This window comes from Pagrus major, chromosome 4 (assembly GCF_040436345.1).
Source record: "Pagrus major chromosome 4, Pma_NU_1.0".
Taxonomy (NCBI): Eukaryota; Metazoa; Chordata; class Actinopteri; order Spariformes; family Sparidae; genus Pagrus; species Pagrus major.
In genome coordinates, this window is record NC_133218.1 from 21,486,739 (window position 1) to 21,512,834 (window position 26,096).

General features: G+C 40.5%; 1 protein-coding gene across 3 annotated transcripts; it reads right to left on the reverse strand.

Moving 5' to 3' along the window:
- Positions 1-296: 296 nt before the first annotated feature.
- On the reverse strand, positions 297-26,096 carry ano5b (anoctamin 5b). Of its 3 annotated transcripts, XM_073464083.1 has the most exons (21): positions 25,831-25,995; positions 19,426-19,470; positions 13,204-13,265; positions 11,220-11,327; positions 9,631-9,699; positions 9,157-9,441; positions 8,781-8,900; positions 8,017-8,132; positions 7,760-7,894; positions 6,418-6,523; positions 6,170-6,230; positions 5,639-5,790; positions 5,430-5,504; positions 5,097-5,322; positions 4,497-4,675; positions 4,256-4,353; positions 3,137-3,267; positions 2,753-2,958; positions 2,453-2,634; positions 1,080-1,185; positions 661-972 (listed from the first exon to the last, which is right to left on the reverse strand). In XM_073464083.1, the coding sequence occupies exons 1-21, from the start codon at positions 25,904-25,906 to the stop codon at positions 748-750; spliced, it is 2,763 nt and encodes a 920-aa protein (XP_073320184.1). In that variant the 5' UTR covers positions 25,907-25,995; the 3' UTR covers positions 661-747. The 3 variants fall into 3 exon arrangements, with proteins under 3 accessions (XP_073320185.1, XP_073320184.1, XP_073320186.1); XM_073464084.1 differs by lacking the exon at positions 19,426-19,470 and having other exon boundaries at positions 297-972; positions 25,831-26,096; XM_073464085.1 differs by lacking the exons at positions 19,426-19,470; positions 25,831-25,995 and adding an exon at positions 17,153-17,244.

A 26,096-nucleotide genomic window follows, 5' to 3' on the forward strand; every position in this document is an offset into this window, starting at 1 on the left:
CACTTTCTGATCTTACTGCAGAATGATGGAGGTACTTGGTTCTCGAATGCAGTTTTTAAGAGCTTCCTCTAAACATGAGAACTGACAATCTTATAGCCCAGCTACAGATCAGTGGAACTAAATATTATGCAGCTAAATGACGAGCTAAAAAATGATTTTAAAAGGAGTAAGCACCTCCTGTTTTTTTAGTTATTTTTTTACATATCGATGTGTTTCATATTCAGATATATTAAAAATCTGCGAGTGTTATCTACATTCATAGTTAAATGACAGGAAAAGCAAACATGACGAACATCTGTAGCTTAACTGATATGAGTTTTTTAACCACAGTTAGCGGTCAAACATTACAGCTGACACAGTTGAAGAATCACATGCAGAAAACTAAATGGACTCTTTTAAGGGTAATTACACCTAATGTCACACACAACACCACTATCTTTAACTCTACCAGCACATACACAGATTACTCATTTTCAGTCATAATGAATGGAGAGTTTGAAGGCATTACACGTGGAATGGTACAAGCTGCAGGTATTTTTTTATGGCACATAAATGTTTCCTTCACTCATGAAGCTGACTTTAACCAAAGTGATTTGTTTTCTCATGCTTTCGACACAGATCCTAATATAGGAGTCCATCCAGCCAGAAAAGATAACAGTGTTTTTCTCCTGAAGGCAGAAGCCCTTGTATGTGGATGTTCTCAGCATCCATCCCTGGCTTGGTTAGTTGGAGTCGCGAAGCAGGGAGCTACAGGCACTCAGACAGCACCTCATGTTTGTCCGTCATCGAGGACATTTCTGACTGCGGCTCCGTTATGAAACTGGCACTCAGCTGGAGTTTGAGCCTCTCCACCTCGTAGTTATGCAGTTCCCCTTGTATCAGGTAGCGTTCTCGTTTAATCCGCGCCTTCACGTCTGACGGGATGTCCGGGATCAACCACGCCACGAAGAACTTCACCACGAAGACCACATGCTGCAGAGGAAGAATTATTAATAATGGTGACGATATAATCAGCTTCCTACATTAATACTGAGCGTTTATTCTTTGAGTAACGAGAGGGAATCGCTGTGTGTTCTTACTTCCATGATTATAATGAAGGCCATTTTGGCTGCCAGGATGTGCCAGAACTGCATGGTGTGAGTGTACTCCTTCTCGTGGCCTGGAGGGTAACGGTAGTCACGGTATCTGTACAGAACAACAAGTACCATCAGCAGTGTTTCATTAATGTAATCATTAAACAACATGCGCTGGGACCAGAACACATCAGGAAATAACACCAGAAGCAAACAGAAGCTCAAACTTTGGTTATGAGTCAAGTTCTACAATTAAAGTTACACTTTACTGGCCAATGATGACGAACATACTGCCATAAATGACTAATAATATCTGCAGTAATTAAGTTTTTACCTACTTTAAACATTGATATAATATAACCATATGACATTGACATGGCTGACGTGTATTATTAGTATAGTATTCATTTTGAGTCATGTTTTAGAAAATAGAGAATTAGATATGTCAAAAAAATCTGTCTAATTCTTCTTTGAAACATCTCCTAATAACTTTGGGTTACTTCATGTCTTACAGTCATTGGGCTGACTAACTAATTAATGAGACTCTCTGGTTTTAGTCCAATATTCACTCTTCTTTTTGCTCTATTTTTAGTCTCTTTCACCTCTGGGAGAAATATCCTGATCTTTATCCGCTCCTTTACGTTCACCAGCTAGTCACTAACATTGTCTGTCTGTTTATCCTGATGGCTGTGGGTGAAAACAATGCTATGAGACTGGTGAATCGAAACAGTAGCATTGTGGGCTATAAAACCAAAACAATGAGCTGAAAGATGCTAGAATGCTTCATAGACCTGAGGTGAACTCCAGTCTAGTGACAAATGTGTCACCCCTGCACATTACACACAGTCACAGCCTGTTGTTCATTAAAAATAAGTGCAACTTTAAAGCTCCTCAGAAATGTAAAATTAAGCTAAAGCAAGATGCATAACAAGCTCTTTAAAGGGGCATTTTACCCCAGATCAAAAATAGATATTTTCATCTCTTCCTTGTAGGGCTTTTTATCCATCTATTGTAGATTATTTTGGCACTCAGCAATGTCAGACCCTGTTGTGAGCAGTTTCACGAACTATTTTCTTTCAGTATTACCGCGCAGAAGGAAGCGTACATCTACTCACTGACGAGGGGCTAGCTAACAGAGTTAACTAAGTTTACAGCTCAGCCAAGGAAGACGCCATTGATATTTACATTCTACGCTGTCGCAAGCACAAGCCTCTCGTCCATGACATGATGCATGCTTCCTTCTGCGTGGTGACAAGGTTGGCAGAGATCTCTGTGGCTGATATCTTCAAAACCTGTAGTAACTCCCTCTCACTACAGATAAGAGGAAATCTATCTATTTTTTTTATTTTAGGGTGACCTGTCCCTTTAAGCTCTAGTACCTGCAGGTGGTAGTCGCGTTATCAAACGAGTAGTCTTGGTCCTCTGGCATGTTGCTCTCAGGTAGCCGTGAGATGTTGTATATTGACAGGCTGTTGTTAACGTAGCCTCTCATGCCATTACCGTAGGCATACAGGTAGACCATACGGGGGATCATGTCAGAGGTGAACGCCATTATGAACGCCTGTGATAGAAGTCAGGAGAAATGTTTTTGTTGACTTATGATTCAAAAATGTTGCATTTATCATATACGAAAATACAGAAATGAGCACAGATGATAACCAATAAACTACTACACTCACATTTGTAACAACAGACAAAATGGCCACCGCGTTGAGGATTTCCTGCCACGCTCCGATGTTTCGGGCCTTGGACGCCACTGGTCGTCTGAACTGTGTGGTGAACTTCCAGGCGTCCACCCTGATCTCCAGGATATTGTTACACAGAGCCAGGAGGGGAGCCAAGGGAAAAGAGGCCACGAACAAAGTGATGAAACCAAACTGGACCACTGAAAGGACGGAGCAGACAGAAAAAGTTAGTGATAAAATCTTGTAAAATGAGAATAGAGAAGAAGACAGATGTTATCATCTGTGATTTGTAACCTTTATGTTCATATATCGTACAGCCAGTTATCCCTCTCTCCTGCCCAGATGCACAATGTTTAGTACAACAGTTTAGTAACTCACCCATCTCCAGGTACTCGTAGAACAATCCCAGCTGGCCGAAGTTCAGCAGGACGTGGTCCTGCTCCCAGCGGCTGTAATGGTTCTCAGGATTGTGTCGTCCCTTTCTGCTACTCCACCAGTTACGCATCAACCTATCGAGAAGCCCATGAAGAAGAAACAGACGTCAAGTTTGGGACTTCCACAAAGCCAGAGAGAGATGACATGATCTCCTCTTGTCTGACTTGCTGAGTCAGCCACTCTGAATAAAAATACAGTTATACATGATTAATAATTAGTAACTTGGTGGGAGCAAGATCTACATGTTGTGCACACTAGGTACGTGTCTGATCAAAATAAGTTATTTAAAAATCGGAAGATATAGAATGAGAACTATTGAGCAGCTTTTCTGATTATTTATCCTCTAAAACTCTTCTATAAAACATCTCCAAATAACTTTTGTCACTGCTTGTTTTACAGACATTGGGCCAAATTATTCTCCACCAGAAGTCTTCGATAAATTCAACAGCACACACCGCAAAAGGTTCTAACTTGTCATATACATGCCTGATATACAGTCATTTGATGCCTTCGATGAGTACCGCCTTCTGTGAAGACGTTGCCATCTGTGTGGTGGTTGCTCATGATTCAGCCCATTAAAAATGTCTTTTTCTTGGCGATGCACGTATATTTATGTAACATGTAAATCTTCCTCATGACCTTGTAATTAACCGTGAGGGAAGTCAGACACGATCTAGATCTGCGTATCCTTTCTTTGTCTGAGAATATTCTTAAACATTCTTGTTTTTTTAAAGAAGGGCAGCAAGAACGTCATTGTGTTGAATTCTGTGGTGAAAATAAAACTTAATTCACTGAATTATCTCCATTTTTGTTGTAGATGTCTTGAAGTGGGCAAGCTGCTTGATCGGAAATTATATTTGCTGAAGGTGCTTCTACATGCACTCAGTAGATGCTAACTTGTACACACAACATATTGTTTGAAAAGAATGAATTAAATAAAGGCACTAGAAATCTTCAAAATGCCAACGTTCAATAAAAACCTTCTCTTGTTGCGGCAGATAAAGTTCATAATGAATCAAAAGGTGAAGCTCTGGGTAAAGAGCGTAGACTTGATGGACTCACGGCAGCAGAGCTTCCTGAATGTTCCCCCACAGTTGTTTTCCAGCCATCACAATCACCAGCTGCGTGGTCAGCTCGATCAGACAGCCTCCAGGGTCGCACTAGGACAGAAACAGGTTTTTATTTTATAGAGTACACTTTTATTTGATGCGCTTCCTTTTGGCAGCAGATGAAAAATTGCTAGAGGAAAGTCATGAACTTTGCCTTTTCTTTCGTTTTACTATCGTTTTACGAGAAAACTCACCTCCTCATTCCTCAGCTTGCTCCGTTCGCCGAACATATATGTGTAGTGACCGGGAAAACCCACAAATTTGCCTTTGAAGAAGGCCACGTAGAAGCAGGAGGAGTAGTAGTTGACAAACTGGAACAGGAACATCTTCATGGTCAACCTGTTCTCATACTCGAGGTGGGTCTTTGGGATTTCTGCAGGAAGCAAACAGTTTGAAGATGTCCTCTGGTTACAGTCAACGCCAGATAGTAGATGAATGTAAAATGATAAAAGTGTCTGTTCCATGTTTTTTGGATATTGTTCAGACTGCCAGCACTGATCCGTTATTTGGCATATCTAGATTATATCCAGATTGATTCTATTAAAAAAACACATGAATTGTGATTTTTACAAATTGAATTTCTCGTGTTTCCGCTTTGGTAGTCGCTGACACTTATGGTGTTACCACGGCAACCCATGCAGGTAGGTTGGCAATGTCAAGGCACACAAATCCGGTGTTGCAAATAACAGTTCAGACAGTATGTTTTTAAAGATCTGATTTGAGAAGCAAACCTGATTCGCCTGGCGTCTGAACAAAGACTTTGATTCAGTAGATGTCAGATTAAATCTTTTTACCCATATCGGTGATCCAAACGGCCACCCTCTCGTAGAAGAAGTTGAGGATCATGATGATGACAAAGTTGATGCAGGAGGCGGTGACAGAGGTCGCTAGCTGTGGAGTGATGAATCTGCCCACCACCTGGATCTTCCTCATGGGGTCTTTAATGATGCTCGCAAAGGCAGCATACACTGCCAGCCTGTACGCTATGACCCCGATGATACAAGCCACTATCAGGGAAATCTGTGGACGAGCACACACACATGTAAAGCTGTTGATGGCAAGGAACATTACTCACTATGTATTACTGTATATAGCAACCACACATGGACACACGAACATTCAGTTACCCAGAATAAAACAGTGGCCGCTGAGAGGCAGAAGCGAGCACACTTGCTGGTGACAGGGAGGTATGGCTCCATTTCCTGAAAGATTTTATTTTATATGATTATTATTATTTATTGTTTTTTCAATAGGTTTCTTGTCGATATTTGTGCACCACAGAGTACATAGTTTTAGTCATATTGATGTCCATGTTTGAATGAAGGGTTTGAAGCACCTTAGTGATCTTGTTGAGTCTCCTGTTAGTGCATCGGATCTCAAACTCAGGCCGGATTTGAAGCTGCTGCTGTTCCTCTTCAAAGTCCACCAAGTCCCACTCGTACTCCAGCCGGGCTTGACGCCGTTTCCAGAACTCCAAAAACAGAGTTACTGCCAAACAGGTTTGAAGAAAGGAAATGTTGTAAATTCCTCAGCATGGGAGTTACCTCTACTAAACAGACGTATAATGAGAACTTTGACTAAACTGACTAAAAACAGAGAGTGTCTGTGTTTAAGGTGAGTAACGCGTTTCAGTTGTTCCATTACTCTCTTGGACTTCAGTGTGCTCAGCAGACAACCCACTGCTTAATACATAACAACATAATTGTGCTGGCAAGTCATTCTGGGCTGAAACAGTATGGATGGATGAAGCTTGGAGCTTCTGTGTGAAAAGGCTTTAACTGTGAAAAATCTGTCTCCCATAGGGGGGAGTCATTTGGATCTCCTGCAAAGGTTAAACACAGGAAGAGCTGCATCGACTGATACTCACCCCAAATCCCCATAAATATGGCAAAGAATACCGTCCCCTCGTTATCAAACAGATGGGATTGCTGGAAGAGAGAATATGGAAAAGTTCCTCAGAGAAGCAGGAGACACACTGGGTGACATACTGCTGACTCAGCAGGACACAAGTTACCGCAGGTATTTGAGTAAATTACTTATTTTCACACACTTACAGGTAGCAAAAGTCAACCTCGTAATTACTGTATTGTCAGTTTAAGAAGTGTGTCGTTTTACCCAGGATGATAGACAGGTAGAGTTGAGCCTCCAGAAAGGGCACTTTTTATCACAAAGTGGACACATCACAATACTGCCTCCAATACTGGCGTCACATGTTTCTTTGCTAGAGGAAGAAAAAAGGAGAATTAAAAAAAATCTAATGATTCAGTTGAATATAAAAACTTCATGTAAATACAAAGCAGTGTTTCTTGAAAGTAGGTCATTTAAAAACAGATTCATACATCTAGCATCCAGCTTTGAACCGGTGATCATTTTATTGGAATATCAAAACAAATCTATCAAACTTCAAGGCAAAGACTGTCATGGATTGGGGTTTTTGGTGTTATTTCCTGTTATATTTTGTAAGGTTCATCATCCTCATGGTTCATGTTACTTCATCCCCTTTGTTTTGTTTTCCCTCCCTTGTGATTGTCCTGATTAGTTTCACCCATCTCCAATTAGCCTCCTTGTGTACTTAAGTCCTTCCCTTCTCTCTTTGTCAGTTCGACTGTTCTGTGTCCCCTGTGTTCCCAGTGCGTCTTTGGTTTTTGTATCTCTCTAATATTTTTTGTGTGTATTTGCTCCAGTCTGTTTTGTTGGTTGTGCTGCTTGCTTTTTGGACATAAGCTTATTAAAGCTTGCTTTTTGTTTTCACCTGCCTGCCTTTAAGTGTTTTGTATTTGGGTCTTCACAGTTTTTTGCATACTGTGACAAAGAGTTCATATATGGCCAAAAGTATGTAAACACCTCTGTCCACATGCTTTTGTCCTTGTCCTTTAAGGTTGTTTTTTGTGGTTTGGGCTGGACCCCTAACCTAATACAGAACCATCATGGTACTGCTGCTAGTGTTTGGGAAAGGGCAGGCACTTTCATAAAATACTTGGTGATTGGATGAATCATCTGTCTGTCATCGTCTATCACTATCAACTTCAGCCAGTCAGATCAGCAGCAGGAGAGTGCTACCACCAGTGGACCCAGTAAAATCCAACTCTGATAACTCTATAACTATATAACCGATGCTATAGCAGTATCTTTGCTCCTCTCACTGTTTGTCACACCTAAACCAGGCCTGTAGCTGCCAGTAGTTCCTTATATGATGCTGATTGGTTGATTTCAATATGGATCCAGCTGCCTTGCAAAGTAAACTAACTTCTTCATTCCAATTAGGGGACCTCTTAATGCAACAGCATATAATGGTATTTGCAACGACGGTGTGAGTAAAATGTTGGCCCACAGTCTGGGGGATGCCCATGGCTTTGAAATGAAATGGTCAACAGCCACATATGGCTGTAGTAGTCTAGCCTTATATGCTTTTGGCCACATGGTAATCAACTCCTTGATGCCCTCTGGTGGTACTAACCTCGATATGTTGTCGTCATAACTGAGCACTCCATAGGTGAAACATATGACGCCCATGACGGCTGCGAAGAACAGCATCTCTGTGTAGAAGCCGAGCCAGGCGAAGTAGATCCCGATCTTTTCCCCGTAGTACTTCCTGCAAGCACACAATCAAACTGCGCATTTAACTCTGAGCAGAGTTTCCGCCAGAAACGCTTCGGTGAAAGAAATATTACATCCTGTGTGAAAAACAAAAGATGACAGCCTCAGCTTGTTTACCTGATGAGGTTGAGAGGTTGCTCTTTGTAAAAACAGAGGAATCTTGCCCAGTGCTTGTACAAGTTGTAGCGCTCACTCTCACATTCTGCATTTCTTGCCCTTTTCCAGTATCGACACTGAAAGGAGGAGAAAAAATGCAGCGTGGGCCTATGAGTGAAGACTCTTTGAAAACTAAACAAAAGGTTCTCAGCAGGAAAGTGAATAATGAATCTTTCTTAATATAACATTTTCATCAGATTTTCCTTTCCTCTCTTTTCCATCTTTACAATTATTAGGAATTAGAAACAAATAAATGACAAATATCATGGAAAATAAGTTCCCAAAGTGGGACATGCACAAACAAATGACACAAATGTGCTTGAAATGAAAGTCAATAACATTTTTGCAGTCCAATTTACGACTACAAAACTCTTTTTATATGTAAAATTCAGTGTAATAGTAGCAGTAAAACTACCACTGACAGTAAAATGTGCCCGTTCTACAGAGCTGCTCCCGTCAGTGTGTTTAATTATCACGTACCAGCAGCACTTCAAAGTACTTAATATGGAATTGGGTTAGTTAAACTCAAAGCATCATATCATAAATCTTGCATGGGATCGCATGATAAAAGTAGTAGCTGAACACACTTTTCTCCCTCTGTAATGAAGTAAAAGTAAAAAGTTAAAAAAAGGTAAAGTCCCAGCATTTCTAAAAGCTGAATCTAACACGAGTAAATGTACTTTAATATGTTTGCATATTAATGCTCTTTCTTCCGTGTGCCTTACATCATGAAGTGGAAAAGCTGTTGTATACGTCCCGTTGCTGAGAAGTCGCTTGATTCCCGTCTTGTCTTTGTCTACCCGTCCCTCTTTGTAGTACGGACAGCGAGCCAGGATGTAGAACACCTAGCAGCAAGGAGGGTATTTATCAAGAGATAAAGGGATTTGGATTTGTAAGAACTAATAGCAAAATTAATTTTTACATTCTGCGTAATTGTTGCCTGAGCTTTTATCTTTAATTGTTGAGTGAAACATAAAACGAGGTCATCCTGTCCAGAAAAATTGTGAGAGGTAGAAGGATTCTTACAAACTAGAACATCAGAGGCAGGAGATAGTTACAATAAAATAAGTGAACCCTGATTTAAGAGGAGGTAATACTCACAATTCTGTTTCTTGTGGAAGGCGGGAAGAAAGTATCCCTGTCATTGATGAGGAAGAAGTCGGTCTTGGTCTTGTCAAAAGGGTAGGTGAAGTAGTCAGGCGCCGGGTGCATGATGTGCTCTGGCAGGCGGAAAGGACGTGAGAGCCACTCCAGTGGGACATCCTGACTATGGGGGATATCACTCGCCTTGAAGGGAACCTTGATCTTTAAGATGTCGGCATAGGTGGCCAGTACATCCCACGGAGCGTGAATCTTCAAGAAATACGTTTTTTGGTCTTTGGAGTCCTGAAACAATGACAGATGGCGGAGAGGAAAAGGAAATGTACAATTCATGGTAAGATCTTTCACACAATTTCAGTACTATAATGTGTTTGCTACTGAGCCATCCCTTTAAGACTGTTTTCTGTGGACTACACTGTGCCTCAGCAGACTATCCACTAGGTGGTGCAGGTGGTCTGTGGCTGAATTTCTTACTGATTTGTCGTCTGCCTCCAGCTCCAGTCCTGCTTTCTCAAGGTTGGCCTCAAACTCCCTCCTCCTTTCCTGTGGATAAACACACAAACCACAAGTATAAGAGCCAGACACACACACACACACACACACACACAGTCTTAACATGTTTTCTCCTTCACACATCTATGTTAGAGACATTTAACATATCACAAACTTGTCTTTTAAGATATTTGTCAATTAATTTTCTCTCATTCTTTGTTGGGTTACATCTCATACTCTTACAAACGGAGACTCGTCAGACAGGAGGAATGGGAAGTGGGCCTGGCTTCTCACACAAAACTGCTCGTATAAAGTACCGTTATGTACGGCACAATTATTCACCGAGGTTAAAATAGTTGATTGTTGAATCTCATTCCCAAAAAACCCAAACCGCCAGCATTTGATGAGCTGGGAATGAGACTTACCAATTAACTATCTTACAAACTGAACCTTTAAAAATGTCTTAAGCTGTTTCTTAAAGTGATTTTGAGAAGTTGTATGTCGGATGTTTAAGCTATTCTACAGATTTGGTTCACAGTAACAAAGAAACTAGATGACAAAGAAGTAAATGCTTCAACCTGTGAGCACAGTGTGATCTTTGGTGCTGAGGTTGTACTGTGTAACTTCAAAGCGTGTGCAATACCGAGTCTGACTCTTGTATTTATTTGAATGTTAATTTACACATCCAGCAGTTAGAGAGCAGCATTATCATTCAAAATATGTTGAGATCGTCAGTGCTGCAACTGCAACTAGTCAGATGTCATTCTGTTGAATCTGATCTGATACTGAAAGTCTGAACAGACACAAGAAAAAGTGATTTAACTGGCTGAGTTTTATGAAACTATGCCTCCTTCTTCCTCCAGTCAACTTCAATCCTACGGGCATGTGACTGACAGTCACATATATACGTTTCTGTCATGTGACATACTCGGTATCTTCCTGCTTAGTTACACACAACAAAATGATTTAAAGGTCCCGTATAGTTGAAAGATTTCTATGCCTTTTTTTTTATTACAAAGCACGTCTACATACTGTGAAAGTATCAAATACTCAATCCACACAGCCTGTATTCAGAAAACTGTGCGTTCAGGACTTCTGTAAGGTCGTGATGTCACAACTATACAGTCACCAGCCTGGCTGCAACAACACTGGCAGAGCTGTTGTTGAAACACGGTGCTCAGGCCTGAGAGAGATGACCAATCAGAGCAGACTTTTTGCGAAGGGGGCCTTAGAGGGTGAATTGAGGTGATGCAGGGAAAGACAGACGGAGAAAAAAGGTGTGTTTTTTGAACATTTAAGCAAACATCTCCAAACAGACTCCCAAAATTACGACATCAACCTTAATATGACACCTTTAAAATCTGTTAATTTCAGTGATTGCTTTAGGTCACCAATTTCACACATCCGTGGAAAATATGTATTCAGAATCTCACTTCCTCTTTGTCGTACCCACGTATTCCTGTTCTGGACATGAAATTGTGTAATAATGACAACAGTCTCAGAAATTAGTCACTGACAGCATTGTAAAATGCTGAGTAGTCGACTACTGGCAACTTCTCTGCTACACCTACCTGCTTCTTTTCTCCATCTTTGTCATCTACATAAGACAACACAAAGTCTATTCTTCGAACTCCGTCCCTGAAGAACACGGTGTCTCTGTTTGGTTGTAGCTTGTCTGTCTGAAGGACAAACAACAAGGACAAGATAACATTTTTTAGCTTTCTCACAGAGTGGGAAGTGAAAGCAAACGGGCAGACATGACATCCATAAAACACTGACAGAGCGAGAAATGAAGCTGTAATAACCTTGAAGATAAATATATATGTGGGGCTCAGACTTTATCACTGATAGATATACTGTACTATATAGAGAAATGCACACTGTGTCCCAGAATAAAACATGTAATTTGAGTTACTGTATGCTTTTGATTTCAAGCATTGGACATTCACTTGCCAGTGCACGGGATAATACTGAAATGAGAGGATGTTGTTTCCCTTGAAGAAGTTTAGTGAAGTTAAGAGGGAGGCCATGCTGACTAGAAAAACCACATAAAAAAGGACATTTTGGACACTGTACAATCACAGTCTATCATTATACAAAAATAGTTGACGGTGGAGGAGAAACATGCATTACATGTTCTATATTAACTTCTGCATTTCAGTCATTTTCTTAACTCTTAAACTTCTTTGACATTTGTATTTACTCCCATTACTGTGAATATTTTTGCCTTCGTTATCTTTGGACTAGTAACATTGATGAATATAAGATACAATGATCTACAGTATGTGATATAGTGTAATCAGTGTCTAAAATATACAGTGTGTGTCTTTATTTGTTGTGCCTTTATGTGGCTCAGTACCTCAATGTATATTTTATGATGGCTAAATTTAAGGTTTAAGTGTAAACCTTCAGTTTGCACTCGTCGTTTTGGAGTTTTTTAAAAATGTTTGTTTATGTTCGAGTGGTGATAGCTGTCTGTTTTATGTTTTACAAGTGAATGCTAAAATAGTTCACGCTATACTATACAGGGTGAACCAGGGCATGGAGTAGCCAGTAGTCTACTGAACCCCACCCAGCTTGTTTATCAGACCCTTGCATCCAGTAGCAGACCTTCCTTTAACAGGGGTGTGGTAACACTGTTTGTTATAGCGTTATTGTCAAGACCTAATGAGTCCAGTAAGAAGTGACTGATACATTAGCACTGATAAGGAAGTGCTCTGTTTACACACTGAATCCTGGAGTCATACATCTCAGAAACATAATATAATCAGTGTTATGAATTAAGACGGATACACCATCTGCTTGTTGGCCTCGTTGTGTCACTGAAAACCAGCAGACTGACAACAGGATCCTGTTTGAGCAGCGACAGTTTATTTCTGTCTCACTGTTAGAGAATGAGAGGAGCTTTCTGAGACACAGAGGTCTTGTGACTAAGCGATGAGGGTGGTGATTCAACAAAAGGTCAGTCATCTAAGCCTACAAATTTACACAAACATAAACACAGACATCAATAATCATGTGACTGCGAGGGGAATAAAACAGGATTTGGACATAATCAAAAGCCACCTCCATTATCGATTTCTGTGAATCTTATACAAAATAGTGAACAAGTTAGAAATTAAAGGAATAGTTCAACATTTTGGGGAGGGTTACACACTTTCATCAGAGAGTTAAATACGTCACTCATGTCAGTACAGTAACTATGAAGATACAAGCAGCAACCAATTATCTTAGCACCAACTCTGGAAACAAGTTGATCTTTATCGTCAATGGAAAAGTTTCTGGGCATCCAGCGGAGATCTGTCTGGCAGCTAGACCTCATTATAATGCTAATCCGTGAGCTTCAGAGCTGCTAGTTGGCTGATGTTTTACTTTCAGACCAAACCAGGCGAGTTGGTTCCTCCTGCTTCCAGTCTTTATGCTAAGCTAAGCTAACTGGTCGCTTGCTGTAGCTTCATATATGTACCGTACCATACAGATACAAGTGTGATCGAGCTTCCCATCCTTAACAATTTGTGAGCATCACACACACATCACAGATACATCTGAACTTACTTCTGCATGTCCAGGCAGCGATGTTCTTTCCGATAATGAAACACCGTTTCCATTGTTTTCATCTGCAAAAAGAAATTAAAAAACATAAAATAATATAATATAATATAATATGATATAATAAAATATAATATAATATAATATAATATAATATATTGCCTTATGCAGTTCAAGAAACAGAAAGTACAACAGTCACATGTACAAGAGTAGGTAGAATATGCAGGATGGATTCAAAGTTGAAATTTGTGTAGAGGTGAGTCTGATTTAAAAGTGTCTGTGTGCGTCGTCATGTTATGTATTTGCCCCTGACACTTGTCATAGATGTGTCTCAAATAATGGATGCCTTCTGTCTGATGGATGTCTTGGCCTGTAAGTTGTGTTGATGGGTCATGTTATTGTAGTCCAGGTATTAACTCAGTCAGTGGATGGTGATAGGATCAGTAGCTTCTGAACCAAGGGGCAACCTCTGGGAGTTACTCATTTAAAATATATAAAGGCTTAAAATTATGCATAACGAAGGGTGTGAGCGGTTCGAGTGACAAATAGCCGTTAGCTTTACAGCAACCAGGCCCACATAAACTCCATCCATGCTCCACCTCTTTGCCTATTTTTGGACTAGCTTGAACTGGGAATTCTTGGGAGTTCCCAGTCTGCAATTTCAACTGAAGCATCCCCCGAAGTTGGATTTTGGAATCGGAAAGTTGGACCAGCCCTGACCTCAAAATCCAAAATGGCTGTTTGGTGCATCAACAGCTGAGAAGCTCTGTTATACTGTTTATTAGCACTTCTGTCTTGTGTCTCATTAAATCAGTCTGGCACACAGTACTTACCAACTTCTATGAGTGGACATGTTGCTTTGGTGTTTGTATTGTTATCAACTTGTATTGCTAACAATGGCTACCTTACTGCAACTCATTCTCAGCTCCGATTTCCGAAATTAAGGCATGCACCGTTAGATGGAGTCCAGCACTGCCAAGATAACTGTGGCCGGAGCGACCCCACTGAGCTTCACAATGGCTCATTGAAACCTATGGATGAAGTCATGGAGACTATGTCCCCATCTTGCACAGTCTTTGATCTGAACTCAAACATAAGTAAACACCAGCGACCCAGAGGCTGACAGCTGGTCCAACTAAATGTCATATAGAAATGTGCGCATTTGCAAAGTTGCAGATTTTATACAAGATTCTTTCTTTAAGGACAAAAAGTAAATGTTTTAATCTGTTTCTCCTTTTGCTTTACATGCACCCACAACCAATGAGGGAAAAGAATAGTTCCAAATTATTCTTACAGTTCAAATGTAATTTAATCAAATACAGTAGAAATATGTTCATGCTAGCTTAACAGGTAGACAGTACAGTATTAAACCCTTTGACAAATGGAGCAGGTTTTCATCTCTCCTCGTCTCTCCTACATCCAGTAATTTAGCTATGCTAAGTTAAGCTCTGTTTATATCCATGCAGGATAATAACAAGGTTCCCTCAAGGCAAACGATCCCTTTAAGAGTAATCAGCCAGCCAATACCATTATGGCCGTGCATGCATCTTGGACAAACTCAATCTGATAAAAGCCCAATAAAAATCCTGCAGTCTCTTGGCAACATCAGCAGATGCAGACTCTTGCCACATTGGTCAGAGTTTACAGGAGCTGAGAGAGAAAGATGAGAAGCACAAAGGCAGCAGTCAAAACACACACACACACACACTCTCATACAATGACACACAGCATTCCAGCAGAGCCTCCCTCTCCCTGCGTGGCAGACTCTGGCAGAGGGAATGTGCTCATGTAGCACTGCTCCTCTCGCCGCCTGCTCCCCTTTTATTCCTCAATGGTGGGAAAGCGGCACTTCCTGTGGGGGAGGCTAGATGAAGGCATCAGTGAGGGGGAGGGGCCGTGGCTCGCGGTTGTACCAGTAGTCCTACCACGGTCGATACACAAAGGACACGAAGATCTCCAGCCTCCTTCAGCTTCAAGTCAGCCACCTCTGATTAGACATAATGATCTGACAGACAGCAGTGAGAGCCAATGAGAGGGGGACTGTGGTGTCTCCATATGGAGGGGCTCAATAATAGGCCTGGAGACTCACTACGAAGGAATGAAAATATGCCATATCAGTTAGAGCACAGGAATCCCTGAGTACAGAGGTTAAATGACACACTGATTTTTCCAACGGGCTCGTGGGAAGCATCGCTCCCTGTGCAGCTGAATTTTTCATTATTCTCAGCAGCTTTTTTTTTCCCTTTCCTTTTTAGTCTCACTGTTTTTGGTCTCACTCCAACTGTGAGCAGCCAGTTATCAGAGCCTTGGCCTGAGCAAACAGAAGCAAAGGGCCAGCAGTGTGTAATAACTGCTTCCACAGAGAGACAAATAAATGGAGGAAGGGGTCAAACTCGCAGAGGAGTCTTTTGTAGGACTGAGCAGCTACGACTCAGACACCGGCTGGCATAAAAGTTCATTTACTAAAAATAACTACCGTATATTCATTCATGCCAACATTACGTTGGCAACAGTGGCTTCTGAGGGCGTAAACGAACTAAATTACAACTCATTTAGCAGTAAAGCTCATGCACTGTTTTCTAACACATTTTCCCCACGAGCAACCCAGTTACACTTCTGCTGCTGTCTATTTACAGTATATTCTCTCGAGGGCGTGCCCATCAGCAGAATGTCAACTTGCTAAAGAAATATGCCAGTAACCTCTGGTGTGCTCGGACTCAAAGTAACACTTTTAACCACCACATACGTAAGAGCGAACTGGTGTCCCAAGTGGCCAGCAGAACGCATAAGCTGATGTCAAAGCCCAGATTCTATGAGCAGCATGAATGAGATTAACTACTATTAACTACTATGCAATATAGGGGTCTTTTTAAAGGGATTCCAACTCATAAAGTCTTGTGAATGTGACGGACGACTTACTAGCACAAATGTAGCGAATAAAGACGCTCTTAAACTGGAGTACACTCATGCAGAGAGACTTTGAGCCTTAGCCAGGGACACAATCAACTGGTCTCTTTTCCTAAATGCTCTAATTTTATCCAGAGACACATGCAAGACACATGCACGTCCAACCAGAGTAGTGAGAGTTTGCTACAAGATTTGCTCATAAATATGAGATGATCACCTTCAATGAGCACTTCAGTGATTTCTGTGAAGTTGGGAGACTCACAAGAGACAGATACAAGACAGAGTGGTCAAAACTGAAGCAGACTTTCGTTCCCTTTAATAGGCCAGGTTCTAAAAATGCTGGACCCCAAATTTTCCATGATGCAACTCATTTGTTTCTCATCTTCATAACAACCTGCCTGCTTTTTAAATAATACCCACATATTTTAAACTCCACAGCAAGTTGTACTGCAAGCTTTTGTTCCAAAATGTGTGCCCCTCTCTAGTCAGAGAGAAAATAACTTGAACTATTAAAATAACTTTTTTACTAGGTTTCATTTCTAGCAGGTTTTGGAAAGCTCCCTCCAAAACCACAGAAGACATAATGTGATAGTTTTCACAGGCTCAGCACTTCTCATGCGAAGTCATGTGATCTTGATATGTATGATCAATGAAGACCTCTTTTGAGGATAAAAATCAGGATTATAAGCTGAAAGGTTATCTTCAAATTCCCTGAGCCAAACTGAACTGAAAGATACACAGACAGTACATATTACATTTTGCACCGTGGTCAGTGCCAATAAACAGGCGGTACTAGAAGATAGCGACGTCATGTGTATTTGCACAGCTGGTTTAAAGAACTGGCTTTTGGGAACTTTGATAACAACTGGAATACCCAAGCAAGTAAAAATGAGCTTGGAAACAACTAATAATAATAATAAAGCAATAATACTCATGCCTCCTTCATAAAATAAGAATCATCTTCTGCAAACCAGAAAAGACCCAAACTTCACTTTAAAATCAACCTGGCAGGCAGAAGTACAGTGGGAAAGCATTTCTTCTGTCTTACCACGCTTCTTTTTAAATCTTCTCTTAAAATTAGGAACCTGCTGGAGGATCCCCAGCGATATTCCCATCTAGGAATATTTATCCAACTGGTCTACAATTGCTTCATTCACCTCCACCAACCAGTGGATTGACGGCCAGTCGGGAGTGATCAGATTTAGGGTCCAAAAATCCTCCCTCACTCTGACTGATTAAATATATCAGTGGAGGTAATCTACAGTACAGGCCTACGCTACAGCAGAATAGGAGGCCACTCATTCCAATGTGCTGATTGTGTACAGAGAGAAAAACAGCAGAGGCAGTGCATTCTCTTTCCACGCAAACAAACCCACTATTCCCCAGCCGAGTCAGGCCACAACATAATTCGCTATAACCTGATGAAGTTTCCGTAACCTGATGGTGATCGCCTCAAATGTTTGCACCCCTCGGACATACATCGCCCTCAGATGAGACCAAATTAGTGCTTTACAGTTTGTTTTTACAAGCCAGTATGTGTAACCTGTAGGAGAGCAGCCCTCTTCAGTGTATCCCAAAGTGAGTCATCAAAACAAATGTTATGAAAGGGAGGCTGCATCTCTCAATCTGAACCGACAGCCAGGGTGTAGTACTTGTCTGACAAGAGGACGTGAGGGGATATCTTACCCACTCACCCACTTACCTACACACACAAGCACAATACATAATGCATATCTTATAGTATCAAGAAGTAATCGTAAACTTGCTTTCTCTATTTTTGACATTTGAAAGGTTAAAAGCACATGTACACTGGCAGCGGTGGGATGTTACTAAGTCCATTTTCTGTATTTGGAGATACTTGTATTTTACTTCAGTTCTTCAGCTTTATCATGCGGTATACTTCTAATCCATTACATTTCAGAGGGAAATATTCTACTTTTACTCCACTACACTTGTTTGACAGATAAATTATACTATTTACCTTCAAGAAAAATATAAGGTAGTTAGGGTTAGGGTTAGCTAACCCTAGATTAAATTACACCTTAATGCACAGCTGGCCAAAGTGAGGCCCGCTGGCCAAAGTTAGCCCGCCATAAGGTGTGATTAAACTGTAATATGAATCACTGTTTTTGCAGTTTTTTTCTTGAATAAACGCTCTTTAAGGATACCTCATTAGTCTACTCTGATCTGAGCACTGTGGGCAGAGCGACACTTTTCATAGAAGTCAGTAGATTAAGTGAGAACTTGGGATACTAGTAACATGGAGCCCTGAGAAGTGAAGAAAGGAACTTAGAAAGATGATCCTAGCAAAACATTTTTTTTTACCTGTTCTCATGCAGTGTTGGGCAAGTTACTTTCACAATGTAATATATCATGTAATATATTATGTTACAATATTACTGTCTACGTAGAGTAATAAATTACTTATTACACTACTTTTTAATTACTTTCAACAAAATGTCCAAATAACCTATATAAAACATAAATGACATAAATCATAAATGTGGTCTCTCAGGGCTTCCATACAGAACCGTTTTGCATTGTAACAATACGATGCTTTGTTAAAGACAAAGTTTTGGCCCTCCAATGGAAAAAGTTTGGGCAGCTCTGCCTTAATGCATCAGTAATATAAACAAGATCAATATTAATATTGATATTATGTTTATTATCCATAATATATAAACAATATTGTTGGCTGATGCAGTGCTGTGTCAGAGGCCATTAAGTCGCCTAATGAGGATTGTTCTGCTAATAATAATAAAATAATCCGACAACAAACCAAGAACATTAAATAATTAAATTTGAGGTCCTTAAATCTTTTTAAACAATCCAAAATTGACATAAAGCTGTCCTGCTTTAAATCATTGACTTGCAACATTGCTCACAATGGTATATTGCAGAAACATATAAGCGAGAGGTAACACAGTATGAACAGTATAGCAAACTCAATGTACTGAAATGTACAGTACATCTCCTCATGGTACACACTGTCAACACATTATCACGTTCACATGCCTCTCTACAGTATAAGATCGCATGCACCAGTGCAGATTTGACACTCCAGCCATGAAAACAGGACACAGCACACTTAACTACCAGGAGCCAGGCTGTGCAGATGAGATGAAAGCTGACAGAGCAGACAGACAAACAGACATCTGGGTCTGATAAGCAGGCTAACCGGAAAGCGTTGTGGAATTAACAGAAACAGAAAAATGCTCCACTATTGAGGAGAGTTCAGCATGAAGAGAGAGCAGGCGAGAAACAGCCGAGGATGAAGGACGGACAGACAGGCGTCACATAAAGCCTCTGATCTGCCCGTACCTGAGTGCAGGTTGATCCTGAATGCGGTCAACACTGCGGGACCATCTTTAAAAGGACAGACAGATAGACACAGGTTAGTCTAATACAGTAGGTCAGGAGAGGTGAATATGCATGTTGACCAAGTGTAAGACTTCAAAAGTGTCACGGTGGTAAAATAGTGCGGAGGGCCTACTTAGACGAACCAAACAAACAAACCCAAAAGCTCAGCAGTGTTTATCACTCATGTTGATCAGACCAGAGCTGCCAACTGCAGCAGAACATCTAAACAAACAGCGGCAATAAACTGAAAATGATGCTCTGGGCAGTGTAGATTTGATTCAATAACAAACCAAATTGTTTTTCACTATGACTCAAAGCAGGCTGTGTGGGTGTGCACCAATAACAGCTCTTGTGTAGCTCCTCCACGAGGCTGGCACTCAGCTACACCGCCCTGCTCACTCCTCTCAAACACACACACTGATTTTTTTTTCCTTGATCTAAACCTCGTCAGATAGTCACCAGACTGACTAACCACAGCTCTGCATTATGACAACCTGAACCTTTTCTCAAGGGAAGTGATACAAAACGTCTCACAGATTGCGCTGACACATCCCTCTAGGCGGGAGCAGATGTATTTGAAATATTGATGTGATAAAGGTTCGTACTCTGGTCACACTAAAAGTCATCCACTATAAGGGGAGTGCCTTTCATTAGGAGATGCGACTGAAATATTACATTCATACCAAAACACACGAGTGAAATGAGTCCTGATCGTCTAGCAGGCGTTGGGTGCACCATGATGCACTGAAACCACAACATCCTGAGCTCGAACCGGGCCAAGCTCTTCACTGACAAGACGTCCTCTCTATCGCTCTACCCACACTTCCTGTGAAGTCAGCAAACTATCTACAAAAGGAAAAATTCAGAAACTACTACAGTCAAATATCAGTTTTGTTATTAAATGCCTAGAAATAAAACATGAGGCATTAAACATACAGTTGTTGAAGGTTTTGCTAGCAGTTAAAATTAAATAGAAAAAATAGAATGAAAAGTTCATTCTTGATCTTGGAAACAGCAGTTGGCAAAACAATCTCACCTCACGGTCTGTCAAGTAGCCGTTCTTGTGCTTTCAATCATTTCACATGATTCATTCATCAGCAAATGGTATTGCCCTGATGTCATGGAATCGTAAATCTTCACATTTCCATTTTTTCTGAATCTGAAAGGACATCTCGGACAGGTCCAGAACAGCTACTGAATGGACCTCGAAGTAGGACTGGGTAATATGGCCATAAAATAATATTGCAATATTTTTAGGTTATATCACTATATACAATATGTAACACGATATTTCAAATTTTCCTCAAAAGCACTTCACAAATGCTTCAAAATTAAATATCACAATATTTTCGACCAAATACATCAATATTGATATCGCAAAATCATTGTAGGGATGACTATTTGTACATTCACAAGAAGTTAATAGGAAATCTTCATGAGGTTCTTATTAACGTTAGTAAGACAATACAATGATAGCATAATAATCACTTTTACTGTTATACTGTTTATAAATACAGTTTATATGCTGCTAAAGAATGTTAATAAAATCCGTATGCGTTTCTTATATTTGTATAATAAAAGGACCCTGGAAACCTTTCCACATGTCTTGAAATCTTTATCAAAACTTTTAATAAGTGCATGATAAATAATTAATTAACCTTAATAACACACATTTCTCTTCTGGTAGCTGCATAAAGCATTATTAACTGCTAATTAATGCAAAATAATGTATGTATTAATCTTAATAAAGCAACAGAAAAGTTTAGTAAAGGTTCAACAATCACATTATAGTGTTTATAAACTCATGTAATGTGTATAATGCTGTTATAAACAAATATTAGAAACTTTTAAGGTTGTTATAACATTATCAATCAGTCTACTAACTGTTAACAAGTATCTTATAAATGTATTCAAACATGTTTGTGATGCTTTTATTGACGCTGATGTGTCTTATTAACATTAATAAGCCTCTTATAAGGACTTAAACAGGCCCAATTAGCTACTAACTAAGAGTTACTACAAGGACCTTCATATAAAGCATTACTGTGGTCTTTTTAGTGACCAGTGTGTTCTTTTGAGTGTGTGTTTGCATCAGGCGTGTATGCCATGATGAGTAACACACTCTTATCACCAGGATGTTGTGGTCCCAAGTGGGACGTGTCCTGACAATCTCCGGATGGCCCTGATCAGTCCAAAACACACACAATTTTGAGCAACAGGTCATGAGCAGGGTAAAGAGAATGATGTATTGTCCTCATAAGACACAACAACACTGAAACATGTCGATATCTTCGATGGTCTGCTGTAAAAGGCATGTTTGAAGAAAAGAGTGGTTGGTTAGGACAGATTAGGACGCAGAAAGTCGCTTTCTTGTTTGTCTTGGATAATATGTAACCTTTGACCTGGTTTGATATGACTCATGTGACAGGACAGGACAGGAGATACTGTATGAGATACTGTGCGACAAATATAGCACCTATTGATCCTCCTGTTCCATAAATAGCTCACATAAATAAAACATCATTTAATGGTCTATGCGAGTGTTTGTTTCCCTCGTCTAAGTGTTTCATGTACTCCAGACCAGGCAAACAGGCCGAGGCAGAGGGGAGGCATACAGTCTGAAACACAAACAACTGTACTGTAGCTGTCTTCTAGTGTGCTTTCCATGTCTTATTTAGTATCATTCCTCCATCAAAGGGAGTAATACAATTACAGGGCCGGTTTCCATAGCAACTCCTTGGCTCTGTTTCACCTAAGACGGGAAGATGACCTCATTGGCTGGTCTGCAGATAGCAGCGTGAGATCACCTTAAATGGAAGCAAATCCCTAAAAATATGAGTAATAACTATCAAGAGCACTAAAACGGAGAGTCATTTGATAAGAATTGTTGTGTGGCTGTCCCTGACGGATGATTAAAAAAAACAACTGGAAACCTGCTGCTGAAAAGCTTTGAGTCCAATTCAAAAGCAGGATTTAGGTGTTTTAAGTTCAGACAACCAGCCACCAAATTGTATATTATGTCACAGTGCATCTGGTGTTCATCCAGTAGCGGGACATCAGTCTATAAATCAGTGTTTGAGCAGCTGTGAATGAGGTCATACACACTCCAAACACATAAGGTGAGGACAGACCACTTCCTATTCTTTCTCTCTTCCCTCTTTCACATGTGGCTGGAGGTCTACACTGATAAGAGCCTGAACAAAGCCCCTGGAGAGCAAGACCAGTCTATTAACCTGCAATTCACTCTAGACAAACATGTCATTTTTAACAACTCACCGATTAACACAATAAAGAGTTGATTGTGCTGTTATTATGTTCGAATAACACACTGCAGTTCAATAAATTACTTGTTTTTTTTTTTCATTTCCCTTAATGATCTGTCAGTGATGCAGTGCTGTGGGTGCTACTGAGTGATTTCATCCAGCTGTTTGTTAGGGTTTTGAGACAGGTGAGCTACAGGTTAACATACGTTACTACAGATGTCGATCATGTAAAGCTGTTAGTGTTAAAATATTGAAACTTCTACACTCAATCGCATTTCTAGAAAGATCAAGAAAAAGAAGCTTAAAAAAGAAAACCATGCTCTGCTCTAAGTTTGACTGTTTTCATTAACGGAACAATTCATCCAAAAAAATCCAAAACACATATTTTTCCTCTTAGCTGTGTTGTTTTTCCATCCATCTAGATTATTTTGGTGTGAGTTGCCAGGTTTTGGAGATATGAGCCGTGGAGATGTACTAGACAGCACTCAGCTTGTGGTGCTCAGAGCACCAGAAATCTTGACCCAGTTACTCAAGATGATCTACAGACCTTTTGTGAGCAGGATATAGGGAACTATTTTCTTTTTACTTACACCATAACACCATGCAGATGGAAGCACACATCTGCTCAGGGATGAGAGGCTCATGGTCGTGACAGCGCTGGATGTAAACATTGATGGCTTCTGCCTCAGCTGAGCTGCAATGTTAACTAGCTAAGTTAGCTAGCCTTTCATTCATGAGTAGCATGCCTCTTTCTGTGTGGTAATATGGAAAGAAAGTAGTTCCTACATGAAACTGCACAAGTCTGTGATTACCTTGAGTTTTGAGCGCCACAAGTCACGAGCCGTCCAGTTCCATTCTTTATTGGTAGAGCGCAAAAATCTCTTCAGCCGATATCTCCAAAACCTGGCAACTCACATACAAACAGTCACGAGGGATAAATACAGTGGCACTACAGGTAAGATGAAAATATGTACTACTGATCTTAGGATCAACTTTCATCTCATATACTACATGCATGTAGCTTTCCAGGGATGTATGAGTATATTCCTTTGGTGGTGGTTTGCAAATCAAAATGAGGTCAACAGCAGCACAGAAGAATTGAAATATAAAAATATATTGATTCTTAAAATGTGTATTCTGACTTATTCTGTATTTGATCGTCCAAAACAAAACCCATGAGCAACTTTATCTTGCGAACAAAGCGCAAACTTTAGCCTCTCATTCTCTGACTCATCTTCATTTCAGTGTGGCACGGCTCTTATCACTTGAGCACCAGACTTTTCCAGTCCAGGGGACAAGCAGGGGTCAAGAGATACGCACTTCCTGTATCTTAGAGTATCTTCCATGCTTGCTTTTCATGTTATGGATTCCCAACCTGCAAGTTTCTGTTGCAAAGCATCGTGTCTCCTGACCTATTTGGCATTGACTAACTTCAGACAGTTAATGAGAAGATAAAACAGGTTGAAGTGAGGAATTTTACTCCCTGAGATAAGTGAGGTATGGATTATGTAAACAGGGATACAAGTGTCAGGATATCCACAGTCTGTGTTAGCTTCACTTACGAGCCATTCATTTATTACTGTGCATCACACTAATCTACTTTACTTTAAGATTCAGGCATTGTTAATTTAGACCTTTAAGTGAGCCTCACATTATGGCAGAGCAATCTTCCACCACAAGAGCTGGCCTTTCCATTTGCCCACACTTTCCTTTTAGCTGTAAATGTATGACATTTCAAGTATTAGGGAGAAAACAACCACTTATGTCCCTGATCTGGCAATGAAAAACACTGTTACCTAATGCAGACTGAACTAAAGCAGTAATTTTCGGCATTTTCCTCTGTCTGGCAGCTTTGTTGCATAAGAAAGCCACTACAGATAGAGATCATGCAGGACTTTAAAGCCAACAGCCCTTCAGTAATAGGACATATGGAGCTTAATGGAAGTGGGGGCTATTAATCTTCGCTCATGTTCTGGTGTCTCCGGAGATTTACTTACATGAAAACCACAAATAATGTCAAACCAATTAAATCACATCACCCTGATGTATGAAAGCACATTTACGACTGAGCTCTCCGTCAACACTCTTCACCTTCAGATGGATTCTAGCGAGCATGTTGTTTGAAACCACAACACTGACAGTGGTTTGCAGTCGAGCAAAGACACAGTGAAGCCTGACTGCCCATCTCAGAGGAGGTAATCCCATAAATGCGACAGCTTGACAGAAAGCAGAGAGGAGGTAAATGGATTTGCTTACTCACACACCTCACTTCTGATCATTATCCCTGAAAAACCACAAAGAAATAAAGAAGCTTCTTGGGATGGATATTAAACCACAACATCTACAGAGATTTTACAGTTGTGACGTCTGATGATGGGACTTTAATTAACACAGATCCTACAAATCTGCCTCAGTTTGGAGAATATCTGCCAGTGTGACCTCGCTGACCCTCTGCAGTCACAAGTTTTGAGGAACATTCGTGCCACGCAAAGCAAAACACAAACTCCTCAGCACGCCTGTGTGATGATGCGTTTGCCTCCTGGCTTGTCATGGGATCACTGCATACTAATTGACACACTCACACACATCAGCTACAAGAGAGACATGTGCTGGGAAGTTGTATTTAATGGTGGGTTTATCATCCTGGGACAGCTTTCACTGGAATCTGACATCCCTGACCTTCGACTGAGATGACTTTAACTATAATCCAAATCCTCCATGAACTGTCCCACACTCTGATCAAGTGTGATGTAATTGTGTGGAGACCTCAGTGCTAAGAAGAGCTGCACTTTAAGAAAAAAAGTAAAGAAATTATAGAAATTATAAATGTTAAACTGGCATACTTCGCTCCATACATTAAAATTAACCTACTATAAAGAATATAATATAAATACAAAAGGATTCATGACCTTCACGTCAGATATAATGCTTTTCTAGAGGGATATATCCTTTACAAGTCCATTTTAACTGGATTATAAAGTGATGCCATGTCTTCTGTGCTGCTACTACAAGCAGTGAGACCAAATATTACCATTTTTCACAAGACACAAACCTCCTAACCCCTCTCATTAAAGGTCAGTGAGTGGATCTTTTATTTAATTACCTCCGGTCTGTGAATCGCTCGCGCTCTGCAGCTCGATCAAAGTTTCATCCTTCGCCTTCCCCGTTATTCGTCTCATAGCGGCGGGCGGTGTTATTTCTCAAGGCTTCACCTTCTCAGTCAAAGTGGGCTGATCGGGGCTGTGAGGATGAGATCCAGACTCCACCATGCAGGTATCCGGCTGATCGCACGCTGAAATCAACGGGTTTGGTTCCGATCAGGTAAATGGATCATATTTACAGTGAACGCGACCCTCTCTGGAGCTGAAC